At 44.4% G+C, this 13,421-nt stretch overlaps 1 protein-coding gene across 1 annotated transcript in view; it reads right to left on the bottom strand.

Moving 5' to 3' along the window:
* RHPN2 (rhophilin Rho GTPase binding protein 2) overlaps nucleotides 1-13,421 on the bottom strand; it is a 125,423-nt gene that overhangs the window by 18,748 nt on the left and 93,254 nt on the right. Inside the window, exons 6-8 of the mRNA XM_082270410.1 lie at nucleotides 13,101-13,225; nucleotides 9,644-9,810; nucleotides 3,252-3,439 (exon numbers count right to left, since the gene is read on the bottom strand). Of these exons, the coding sequence (XP_082126536.1) occupies nucleotides 3,252-3,439; nucleotides 9,644-9,810; nucleotides 13,101-13,225 (480 nt within the window). The remainder of the gene's footprint in view (nucleotides 1-3,251; nucleotides 3,440-9,643; nucleotides 9,811-13,100; nucleotides 13,226-13,421) is intronic.

Genomic DNA, 13,421 nt, shown 5'->3' with positions numbered 1-13,421 from the left:
TATAGGCACTTATTTTTATTGTTTTCCATAGCTATACCTGCAAAAGGGGCGGCCTGAAGTCATCTAGCAGGACTTCATTTGCTGACTGTTTCACTTTAACTTCCCAGTTCCAGCAAGCAAAAACCATTTAGGAAATGATTAACTGATAACTAGAGATATAATGCCGTCTACGTGCACACCTACAACACCTACAACACCTACAACACTCGGTTGTTGGTTGCTGTGAAATGTCAGAACCTTACGTCATTTATTTTCCTACAGATCCATAAAACTAGATTTCCAATAGATGTTTAAGAATAAGTCTATGGGGATTGACTGCATGGGTGGAACAAAGACGTTGGCCATGAGATGTGAAGGTTATGGCAGGCTGGGATTCAGGTAAATATAAAAGAACGGCCAGATAGTCTTCATTGACTACAAGAAAGTTTTTGACTGCATCAATCACAGCAAGCTATGGAGAACCTTACAAAAGATGGTGGTGCCAACACATCTAGTCACGTTGGTACAGTCGATGTACACAAACTAAGAAGCCACTATGTGAAACATCACTGATTGATTCATTGGACATTTGGTTAATTGATTAGACACTAAGTGGGTCAAGATAGAGAGGGGGTGCAGCCAGGTTTCATTCTTTCCTCTTTCTTGTCCAACTTATATGCAGAAATTATCATGGGGAAGCTTGTAGAATCAGAAACTGGAGTAAGGATTGGAGAAAGTAACGTCCATAATCTTAGATACGCTGATGCCTCGACTCGACCCTTCTCTCACAAACCAAAGATGGCCTGAAAAAAAAGGATCAAAGAAAGCAAGAAGTTTTGCCTCTTCTTCAACATCTAAATGGCCAAGATCATGACCAATGCAAGGAATGGAGATGTCAAAACAGCAATTGATGGTGAGAAGATTGAATGCTTCCAGGATTTCGAAAGAATGTCCACATGTGCTTTATTCATTAGGACTGTGTCAATCACAACGCACTATGAAGAACCCTACAAGAGCTGGTGGTGCCAACACATCTAGTCAAGTTGGTAGAGTCGCTGTACACAAGCCAAGAAGCCACTGTGTGAAACATCACTGATCGATTCATTGGACATTTGGTTAATTGATTAGACACTAAGTGGGTCAAGATAGAGAGGGGGTGCAGTCAGGTTGCATTCTTTCCCCTTTCTTGTCCAACATATATGCAGAAATTATCTAGGGGAAGCTTGTAGAATCAGAAACTGGAGTAAGGATTGGAGAAAGTAACGTCCATAATCTTAGATACGCTGATGTCTCGACTCGACCCTTCTCTCACAAACCAAAGATGGCCTGAAAAAAGGGATTAAAGAAAGCAAGAAGTTTTGCCTCGTCTTCAACCTCTAAATGGCCAAGATCATGACCAATGCAAGGAATGGAGATGTCAAAACAGCAACTGATGGTGAGAAGATTGAATGCGTTCAGGATTTCAAAGGAATGTCCACATGTGCTTTATTTATTAGGACTGTGTCAATCACAACAAGCTATAAAGAACCCTACAAGAGCTGGTGGTGCCACATCTAGTCAAGTTGGTAGAGTCGCTGTACACAAGCCAAGAAGCCACTGGGTGAACACCATATATGGACACTAATGGGAAAAGATAGAGCATTTAGTGTGTCAAGGTTTCATTCTTTACCCTTTTTCGTTCAACCTCTATGCTGAAATGATCATGAGGAACCTGGAGCTTGAAGAATCAAAAATTGGAGTAAAGATTGGAGGAAGGAACATCAAAAATCTTCAATATGCTAATAATGTGACCCAACCCTCCTCTCAGAAACCAAAGACAGCCTGAAACAACTGATAAAAAGAATCAAAGAAAGCAAGATGTTTGGCCTGTTCTTGAACATCTAAATGACCAAGATCATGATCACTGCAAGGGGACGTCAAAACAGCAAATGATGGTGAGAAGATTAAATGCGTGCAGAACATCAAAAAGACCAACACCATGACCACTGCACGCTATGCAGAAATGATCGTAAGGAAGCTGGGGCTTGAAGAATCAAAAAGTGACAAAAGATTGGAAGACGCAACATTGATAATCTTCGATCTACTGATGACCCAACCCTCCTCTCAGAGAAGGCCTGAAACATCTGATCAAAAGGATCGAAGAACATGAGAAGTTTGGCCTCTCTTTGAACATCAAAAAACCAGGATCATGACCACTGCAAGGAATGGAGGCATTAAAATAGCATTTGAAAGTGAGGCAATCAAAGGAGAATTATTTTCGTGGGATCAAAAATTGATCCAAGTGGTGATTGTAGCCCAGAAATAAAATGCTGTCAGCCAGTGATGATGAACATGAACCGAATATGGAAAAAGCAGGGATGTTAACCTGGCAACCTAAAATGGATTAATCAACGTTCTTGTTTTTCCCATAGCTACCTATGATTGTGAATGTTGGACCATAAAAAAACTAGACAGAAGAATGGATGTGATTTAGGAATGATGTTGAAGAAGGCTCTTTTCATAGACCTCAAAGATAACTAATAAGCAAATACTGGACATTTCACTCGATTTCAAGATTCAACATGTCATGTGATCAAACTCACTGAAGAAGGAAATTTTGCTCACATTGCTTGCAGTGGTTCTCAACTCCTGTCCTCGGAAACCCACTAACAGGCCAGATTTTAAGTATTACCTTAGGGAGATGCAGACTAGAATACTGCAATCACTGAGCAGCAAATAATATCACCTGTGATGTATTTCAGTTATCTTGCAAACCTGGCCTGTTAGTGAGTCCTAAGGACAGGAGTTGAGAACCACTGGGTGGAAAAAAGAAGCCAGACTGCCAAAGAACCTGATGGTTGGATGTCATAAATGCCAATATCAGCCAGGACATAAAACACTGAAAAAAAGCCGTACAAAATCAGAGAATGTGGAGAGTGCTGGCCCACAGGGTTGCCAAGAGTCAGACGCAACTGAATTGATTCTGTGCAAATTGGGCTGAATTGAACATTTTCAGGCTATGTTCTCTGCAATTCAATGTGTGAATTGGGAAAATACTGCATTATGGCCACTGTATGGCAATGACTATCATAGGAAATTGGTATGCTCCTTAGCGCCATCTAGTGACCATATGCATTTTTCCTGCACTCACACAATATTCAGGCTAGCCTCAGAACATTCGATATTGCCTCATTCACATAGAACGAATATACATGCATTATCGATGAACAAACAGCTAAGTAATTTTTTTTTTTATAAATACACTCCTATATTTTGCATATTCAGAAAAATACCTTTGCTGCCTCTTGCGCCACCTTAGCCAAAGTGCAGAACTCGTTGTGGACCCCGGACAGGATCAGCTGCTCAAAGTGACACTCCTGAGCTTCTGCCAGCAGCATTTTAATGAGGGCACCCAACATAGCCGGACTCATGTCATAGCTGGGGGTGTGTGTGAAGGTTTCCTTCAGGTAGGTAAGAACTCCTGGAAGAGAAGGAAAGGAGATTGTAGTAAACTTGTCACCTCAGAATAACGAAATAGTAGAAACAGTACAGACAATATACTTTTCATTTAAATATGTGCTTATAAAGGGGATGTATAGGTAATTTAGTTATACACAGGAAATAAATCATCTTGATGTAAATGATGTTACATTGATTTTCAATGTTAAGTCCGTGACTAAGCAGTAAAAAGAGAAGCAGCAGACAGACGAGCCCATCTCTCTGACACTTGGCTTTCTCCTCCTATCACGTTTCTCCATACACTGCAACACACCTTCTTGTGCTGCTTCCCCTTCCCCTCCCTGAGCTCTGTTGTACAGAGACCACAAAAATGCAGATACCAAGGAAAATTCAGGTACTTTCAATGCTTGCATTACACACCCTTTTGCCCCACCCCTAGAGGCAGGTGTGCCCCCCCTCCATCGGGGATGAGATTTGTGGAAGGGCAGGGGTCTCTCCAGGAGGCTTTGTAGGTACACTATAGGAGACTGAAGTGCACTGCTTGAGCTAGTAGACACTGTGGGACACTGCTGGAGGTTGGGAGGCACCGTGGAGGCATTAAGGCACTATGGAGGGTTGGGGAACACTGTGGTGGATGAGGGCTGTCAAAGGGCCTAGGGGACTGTGGGGGGGGGGGGGTGAGAGGCACTGTAGGAGACTGGAGGGCACTGCTTGGGCTAGTAGGCACTGTGAAGCACTGCTGGAGGTTGGGAGGCTTTATGGATGCATTATGGCACTATAGAGGCTTAGGGAACAGTATGGCACCTGAGTGCTCTCAGTGGGCCTAAGAGCACTGTGGGGGGGGGGGGGGTTGAGAGGCACTCTAGGAGACTGTAAGGGCACTGCTTGGGCTAGTAGGCATTGCTGGAGGTTGGGAGGCACTGTGGAGGCATTATGACACTATGGGGGATTGGGGGACACTGTGGTGGCTGAGGGCAGTCAGAGGGCCTGGGGCACTGTGGGGGGATGAGAGGCACTGTATGAGACTGGAGGGCACTGCTTTGGCTGGTAGACACTGTAAGGCACCGCTGGAGGTTAAGAGGTACTGTGGGGGCAATATGGCACTATGGGGGGTTGGGGAACAGTATGGCAGCTGTGGGCTGTCAATGGACTTAAGAGCACTGTGGGGGGAGGTTGATAGGCACTGGAGGAGACTGGAGGGCCCTGCTTGGGCTAGTAGGCACTGTGGGACACAGCTGGAGGTTGGGAGGCATAAGGAGGCACAATGGCACTATGGGAGGTTGAAGAACACTGTGGCGGCTCACAGCTGTCTGTGGGCATAGGGGCACTGTGGGGGGTTTGAGAGGCAATGAAAGAGAATGAAGGGCACTGCGGGAAATTGGGAGCATTGGGGGGAGGCTGGAGGCTGGAGGCTCTTCAGTACGCTGGGTGGCACTGTGGGAGGATTAGGGGCACTGTGGGGGTTGAGGGTTCTCAGGACTCAGGAGGCACTGTGGGGAGTTAAGGGGCACTGTGGGCAATTATGGGAAGTTGCACTTTGAGAGCTGGGATGAACTATGGTAGGTTAGGGGATCTGCAGATAGCCGAAGGTGTGGGAGGAGGAAGGCCACAGGCAGGCAGCAAGCCATGGCCCGTGATTGAGAATCACTGGTGCAGGATCTCCTACTCTTAGTCTGATTACCAGTGTGTAGGGGATTGTGGGCACAGCATGTAAATATAGTTTCAGGCAGTTATAATTGCTGTATTCAGCTTTTTTTTTTTCTCTTTTCAATGAAAGCCAATTCATACCAAAGGGTGTGATATTTGCCTAAAGTTTTGCTTTCAAATGGTGGCGTACTCGAAGAGTCAACAAACTCTATTGGCCGTTGCCTGTTGACCGATGGCAATCTCTGCATTTTATATCATAGGAACCAAACAGCCCATACATTCTTGTATTTCCCCATTATCAGACATTTTCCACAGTGACATGAAGTTCAGTTGCCACAAACACGCAGAGCAAACACCAGCCAGTTCCAGGATTGTTACTGCAACCGGTCCGGCAAGTCACAGAGGCTCAGGCAGCGACACAAGACTAACAGGATGGGTTTTATGTTTTTAATCCATCAACACATCATCTAATTACTGAATGTCACCTGTTTATTTAGTGTCACTTTCACCAACTTTAAAGTTAATGTAAATTCTAAGGGGTATACTTGTAAAAAAACTTGTAGCGCTATTCATCCAGGACTACAGAACAACTCCCTCTATTCTCCATAACATATGGGGAGGTGATTCATAGTGAACAGAGATAGCTGTAAGAAGGTGCAGCACAAGAAGGATGCCCCCCCAGACCACACCAGCTCCAGCCCGCACCCCTCCGGTCACCGACTCACTCACCCTGGCCAGGCAGTGGTGGGGGCGGCTTCCCTCTCAGTCTCCTCCGTGGGCTTCCCCTGCGTCTCCTCCCTCCTCCTTGGCCAATAGCATGGCTTCTCCTTTCAGCCAATCGGGAAAAGGGTCTCAGGACCCACTTCCTGATTGGCCAGGAGGAGAATAAGTGTGGCAATAGCGAATATTCATTCACTATTGTCACACAACTGGGTGCTCTGCGCCCCGAGCCCACCCTTTTTTGAAGCCTATAAGAGCCTCTGGCTCTAATCATGTGCTTAAAAAAAAAAACCCCATTGGAATGCATGTGTTTGGCACCCTGAATGTAGATTAGGTGGCCGGACGCATGGATAGGGGGCGGCTTCCCCCTCAGTCTCCTCCGTGGGCTTCCCCCTCAGTCTCCTCCCTCCTCCTTGGCCAATAGCATGGCTTCTCCTTTCAGCCAATCGGGAAACGGGTCTCAGGACCCACTTCCTGATTGGCCAGGAGGAGAATAAGTGTGGCAATAGCAAATATTCATTCACTATTGTCACACAACTGGGTGCTCTGCGCCCGAGCCCACCCTTTTTTGAAGCCTATAAGAGCCTCTGGCTCTAATCATGTGCTTAAAAAAAAAAAAAACCCATTGGAATGCATGTGTCCGGCACTCTGCATGTAGATTAGGTGGCCGGACGCATGGGTAGGGGGGGCGGCGCCCCTGCGCCCCCAATGGACGGGCCGCCACTGAATTCTAGAGGCCATAATGCAGTAAATTCCAGATTGAGGTATTTCAGGAAAATATCACATTATGGCCACTAGTTGGCAATGATGATCAGCTGAAATAAACAGACAAATTACGTGATGACGATGCAAATGCTTGAGATATTTTCACAGCAATATTTTTATATGTAGACCTCTAAGGGTTTTTTTTTTATAAAGTGAATGTGACTTTTACCAAATAATCTCTGGTTGATAATCAATTACTGTCACCAAAAACACATGCACCTGGGAGATTCTCCTGCAAATGTCAGATAATTTACTTACAAATAGTTTTACATGAAGTTCACTATTAGTTCAGGTTTGTCTGCTGGAACCTGGGAGGTGGTAGAAGTGGAGAGCAGCAGCAGGTACAAAGGTCCCTCCATGATTCATTAACCAGCTTCTACAATAAATACAACACTCGGCAGCTGATAACCTTCATTGTCGGAATTCTCAGAAATTTCTGTAACTAATCATTTGTTCTTTGAAGAACTGGCTAATGCGGTGGCTTTCAAACTGACCCCGCAAGGAAAAGTTCACAATAGTATTACCGATGAAGGGGCTTAGCCTGTGCTGGCTACTCACTGGTTTGTTCTTGCGTAGGGCACATTACTTATTAACTGCAATCCTCACTCAGTAGGGAAACCTCCAAACAAATAAAATAGCCAGCATCGATCCAGGAGAAGGCTCCAAAGTGTCTTGGGTGGGACAGAACCTGCAGTCCCCAGTCTGGATTTTACTAAATGCCTGCACAGGTGTGCAGGGTCGTAATATATTCAAGTCTGAGGATAGTTCAGAGCTCCCAGTTAAAAGATAGATTCCATACTGGAGACAGGAGGTCTAACCCATGGGTCAGAGATGCCTAATGCCCCGTACACACGCACCGATTGTCGGCCGTCTTTTGTCCGGTGTTGTTGTGTTGGTTGGAATGTGCTCTAGACTGCACACAAATTTTTTCGGCCAACAACAACCAACTTCAGAAGTGATGTCATGTGCTGGTTTACTTTCCGTGTGTTTTTTCTTCTCTGAGCATGCCCAGTCTTGCTCATCTGATTTTTGTCTGCCGAAATCTGTACTGACTGACGAACAATCGGCTGTTCTGTTGACGGCCAACAAAAATTTTAAAGCATGCACACCAGATTTTGTTCGGCCGAAAAGTAGCAGTCGGTTGTCGGAATCATCATACTAACAAGCCGACAATCGGCCGATCGGACGTTGGCCGAAAATTTACGTCCAACAATCGGTGCATGTGTATGGGCCTTTAGCTAGAACTCAAGAGACCAGAGTTCTCAACCAGAGGTCAGAGATGCCCTAGCCAGGAGAAAGGAGGTCTCGTCCTAGGACAAGACCTAGAATAGGTCAGCTGGTATTGGGGTGTCAGGAGAACCCCTATCCAGAGGCCAGAAGTGGGCCACTCAGCAGGGCACTGTGACTAAAGGCTAAGAGAGCCAAGTGAACCAGGAGAGCTGGACAATGCAGTCAGAGGGACTGGTAAGAAGAGCAGTGGTGCTGCCAACAAGGGAGCCAGGTGGAAGAACCCCTGCGTGGGCAACTGATGTTTATGTGACCCTTCCGATTTGTTCACCAAAGTGGGCTGCCATGTCTTAAAATACAGTTTGCACTGGTGCAACTCACCGAGAAAAAGCACCTACCACATGTATATTCACCCCAATACCACAATAGATAGACAGACAGACAGACAGACAGACAGACAGACAGACAGACAGATAGACAGATAGACAGATAGATAGATAGATAGATAGATAGATAGATAGATAGATAGATAGATAGATAGATAGATAGATAGATAGATAGACAGACAGATAGATAGACAGACAGACAGACAGACAGACAGACAGACAGACAGACAGATAGACAGATAGATAGACAGACAGATAGATAGATAGATAGATAGATAGATAGATAGATAGATAGATAGATAGATAGACAGACAGACAGACAGACAGACAGACAGACAGACAGACAGACAGACAGACAGACAGACAGACAGACAGACAGACAGACAGACAGACAGACAGACAGACAGATAGATAGATAGATAGATAGATAGATAGATAGATAGATAGATGTTGATTTCCTTTGACTCGTTAACATGAGCAGCCTGGGATCAGTAAAAGCAAGTGGTTGAGCCATGGGTTCACCGCCTCCCAAATGCCCACCTAAACACAGGAAAGCAGCAAAGATTAAATAATTAAATGTCACATTCGGCAAGCATTACCACTGTCAAATGCAACCCATGTGACATGGCAGGTCGGCATTTTGGGGGTAAAAGAGGTGGTGAGGAGACAACATATCACCTCCGATATGTCTTTGCCACCGCAGACCTCTTTTCCGAGGGGCGGCCATAAAAGCTGCATATGTAAACAAGACCTTATAATGGCTTATCACTATCCTTAAGGGAAGCCCTACAACAATCCAAACATCACATTGTGATTGGTGTAGAAGAAGTCCATATATGCCCATAGCTATAGGCAACAGTTTGTGAACAATTGATCATCACATCTACTATATGGCCAAAAGCCTGTGAAAGCCCCTCCAAATGATGAAGTTCAGGTTTATTCAGTGAAGGGTATTGTATTGTTATTACTACATTATACAAAGACATTGTAGACCATTGTGCTCTTCCAACCTTGTGGTAACAGTTTGGTGAAGACCCTTTTCTGTTCCAGCATGACTGTGCCCCTGTGTACAAATCTAGCTCCATAAAGAAATGGTTTGACCAGTTTGGTGTGGAGGAACTCGAGAGTCCTGAACACCTTTGAGATGAATTGGAACGTCAATTGTGAGCCAGGTCTACATCAGTATCTGACCTCACGAATAGGCACAAATTCCCACAGACACCTCAAAGCCTCCCAGAAAAGTGGAGGATGCTATAGCCAAAGGGAGGCAACTCCATATTAATGGCCATGGTTTAGGAATGGGATGTCCAACAAGCTTATAAAAGAGTGGTGGTCAGTTGTCCATAATTTTCTTACACAGTGTCTGTCAGGTACAACCACATTGGACAATAGGTTTCCATAATCATTTCTCCTTCACATCATCCTTACAACTATTAAAGTCATAGTAAATTTGACCTTTTTATAAATGTCCATCTTGTTACCTGCAGCTTTCTGGAACATATTGACCGCTTCCTCCAGGCTGCTCTTCGTCTGCCTGTTGCAGCGGGTACCAATCTGGGTGTAGAGCGCACCGATGTTAAAGAGAATGCTGGCTTTTTCAAGAGAAATGTTGGGCTGGCTGACGGGAACACCAGTGAATGAGTCATACCTAAAACAACAGAAGAACAAGACAAAATGTAACCAATTTCTCTTTAGAACAGGCATGTCCAACCTGCGGCCCAGGGGGCGCATGCGGCCCGGAACCGCAGGAAATGCAGCCCACTGCCCCCTGACAATTTATTTATTTTTTTTGCTGGGGAGGAAGGAAGTCGAGTCAGGGGCACGGCCACAGCGGCTTCTAACTAACTGTAGGCAGAGGCTGCCTCGGAGGAGATCATCCTCTAGTTGTGTTAAATTAGTGCTGGGGGGGGGGGGTGCAGCAGCATGGGAAGGGCACGGCAACGTTTTATTACTTATATACCTTAACTATAGTATATATTTTATATGGGGCCCAAGAAAATTTCTCTACACTCAATGTGGCCCAGAGAAGCCAAAAGGTTGGACACCCATGCATTAGAAGGTCCATTTATTAAGGAAGGAAATCTTCCACTGAGGGCACTTGGCTAAAAGGGTCTTCCTCCCATCCCCTGTTATGTCTACAGGACAGGAAGTAAGGAAATCTCCCCGATGGGACATAGATGACCTGGCAGGGGCTTCAACCGTTCTCCAATTTAAATCTAAAAAAAAATGGCTTTGGATATACTTCAGGTCAGTTGTCCTTCTCAAACATATCAAAACCGACATTTTCTCTCATTTATAATGAAAGCTCTACATGCATCGTTTTTTCGCCAGCACCCATCTTATAATCTTCAAATCAAAATATTCTTTCAATTTTATGCCTTCCTTTAAATGTATGACCTCGCCCCATTGATGTGGGGAAGAAAGAGAAGCCATTATCATTTGTGGTCAGGCAGCTGGTCATACATGACTTGGTGGTTAATTGTGTAGGGCTGAACAAACGCTGACCATGTCTGAGTCATGGGCATCAATTAAAGCTGAACTAAAAGCAGTAAAACTGTTTTTAATGATACTCTACACAAAATAACAAGCATATAACCCTTGCACCACATAAGTACCTTGGAAATTTCCCTGGAGTCCAGCTTTTAAAGCCGTTCTGATGCCATAGCATAACGCAGTAAAAGGTAAAAAAAAGCCATTACACACAGTGCAGAGACGTCCAGCGCCCAAGGCTAAAATACAGAACTGTGCCCCCTTTTCCTGCTGCTAATATGTCATAGATGGGCGTAGCACCCTGCCTGCTCTGGCATGCCCATTCTCCGTTCCCCTCCCCTGGAGCTTTGGCTGCCCACAGCTGGCGTGGAGGTTGTACTGTGCATGTGTACAACTGGGGGTGGGTAGGCAGTTTTTCATGTATTCAAGAAGAAAGTTTGACCGCACTCAGGAGTAAATAAACTGGAAGTATTTTATTCCCATAAACTTGAATACATAGGTGCAGCACACAGACATGGGACAGGTTGACGCGTTTCACGATTCTACAGATCGCTTACTCATAAGTAAGGGGAGAGGGGAGCAGATAACAGTGATGTTGTAGAGCAGTGTGTAAGCAGTAGCTGTTAGGGAAGACAGAAGGTAATGGTCCAAAAAAAGGGATGCCACAGTTTACTAATTGCCCATTGCCAATCTGAAGCATCCATGCAGTGTTTCATCTGCTTCCATTTATAATAGGCAATATATCTCCAATTAATAATATTCATTGTTCTGAAAGATTGTCTCATTGATCCAGCTGATTCACTTTGGTTAGGCTACTTACATGTACCAGAGTACCCCCAAAAGTGGGGGGGTCCTAAGGGAAGTCCAAATATGTAAGAAGCAGTAAGAGAGCCACACCAATAGTTAATGAGTCCATAATGTTTTTTTATTAGTAATTCATTGGTATAAAAAGACTCAACTCATTTCGGGAATTCAGTCTTCCTTCATCAGGGCTTATGTATTTTGTAACCTAAAAAATGGCTGGACTCCATTGGATTGTTATGGTAGTCATATGTCGATAATCAGATCCTACCACCAACAGGTTGTGCAGTGTGGAAACCATGTTGTGTAGTCCATGCTGGTGGTAGAATCTGATATACATACAACTATAATCACAATCCAGTGGAGTCCAGCCATTTTCGAGGTTACATATTACAGAAGTCCTAATGAAGGAGAACCGTATTCTCAAAATTGGTTGGATCTCTAATCCCAATGAATAACTAATAAAAATAAGAAAGAGAACCGAATTCTCAAAATTAGTTGGATCTCTAATCCCAATGAATAACTAATAAAAATATGAAGGAGAACCGAATTCTCAAAATGAGTTGGATCTCTAATCCCAATGAATAATTAATAAAAATAACCTTCTGGACTCTTTGACCATTGGTGTTGTGCTCTTACTGCTTCTTACATATTTGGACTTCTCTTAGGACCCCCTCTAGCTTTGGGGATACTCTGGTACATGGAAGTAGCCTAACCAAAGTGAATCATCTTTATCACTGGATCTTTCGGAACAATGGACATTAATAATAGGAGATCTGAAATGGCACTGCCCGGACGTGCAGGGATTCTGGGGACACAAATTGTCCAATTCCTCCACGACCGTATGGGCTGCCCGGTCACTTCGGATCCCAAGCTGTGTATTCTCGGGATATTCCCTGATGATGATACGGATAAATACACATTGCACTTTCTTCGTGAAACCTTATTCACAGCTAGGAAATTGATAGCCCAAAAGTGGATGCAGCCAGCTTCCCCTACCCTATCTTCCTGGTTAGCGGCCGTCAATGCTACCCTCCCATACAAAAAGGTCCTCTATGCTAATAGAGGGCTGTCCCCTTTCATAAGGCTTTTAATTGCGTAACAAATGTTTAAAAAAAAAAAAAAATAATAGGAGATCTATTGCCTGTTATAAACGGAAACAGCTGGAACAGCGCTGCAACCTCTGCTTCAATAAGCAGCTCTAAAAGCCTGGTGCTCAGACTGGAAGGTCTCTGAAAACCTTCAATACTGCACAGTCCACAGAAGAAGCCGGAACAACAGTAAAGTCAACAGATACGGTCATCTTTTATTAAACATGGTGAGATACAGCTGAATGAAAATCCAACGTGTTTCGGCTGTTAGGCCTTAATCATGGAGCCATAATTAAGGCCTAATGGCTGAAACACGTTGATTTTTTCTTCTGCTGTATCTCACCATGTTTAATAAAGAATCGGCCGTATCTGCAGACTTTACTGTTGTGCCGGCTTCTTCTGTGGAATATTGCCTGGTATGCCTCTATCGCATCTTATGATTATACCTATAGCAATAAAAACCCAACAGGGCTCTAAACCTCCCTTACTTTATCTACATCTAAAAATATACAAATGTTGGTGTTTGATACACTTTAATTTGCACGTGTGAACGTACCACGTGAAGAGGATCCCCATGTGCCTGCTGGAGGGGAAGAACCGGTTCTCAAGGAACCCGAGCTGTTGGAAATAACTTATTAGCATATCTATTCCAGATTCGTCTCTGCTGGGCGTCCGACATGCCTGCAAACAAGGAGACAATAAGCATTAAACTTTCCACACTCTTAAAAATGCTGACAATGCAATATAAAAGGGGCAACTCCTAACCCAACAGCTAAATAAAAATGCAGTTTATCTGCCAAAAAAATAGGTAACGCAACACACTATGACTCATTCACATCCTTCTGTGCTGGATGGCTGCAGCCCAGTTCGGTTAAAG

The sequence above is a fragment of the Pelophylax lessonae genome (genome assembly GCF_965119305.1).
Source record: "Pelophylax lessonae genome assembly, chromosome: 10".
Taxonomy (NCBI): domain Eukaryota; kingdom Metazoa; phylum Chordata; class Amphibia; order Anura; family Ranidae; genus Pelophylax; species Pelophylax lessonae.
The sequence above is the reverse complement of the archived record's forward strand: the minus strand, read 5'-3'. Positions and strand labels throughout refer to the sequence as shown.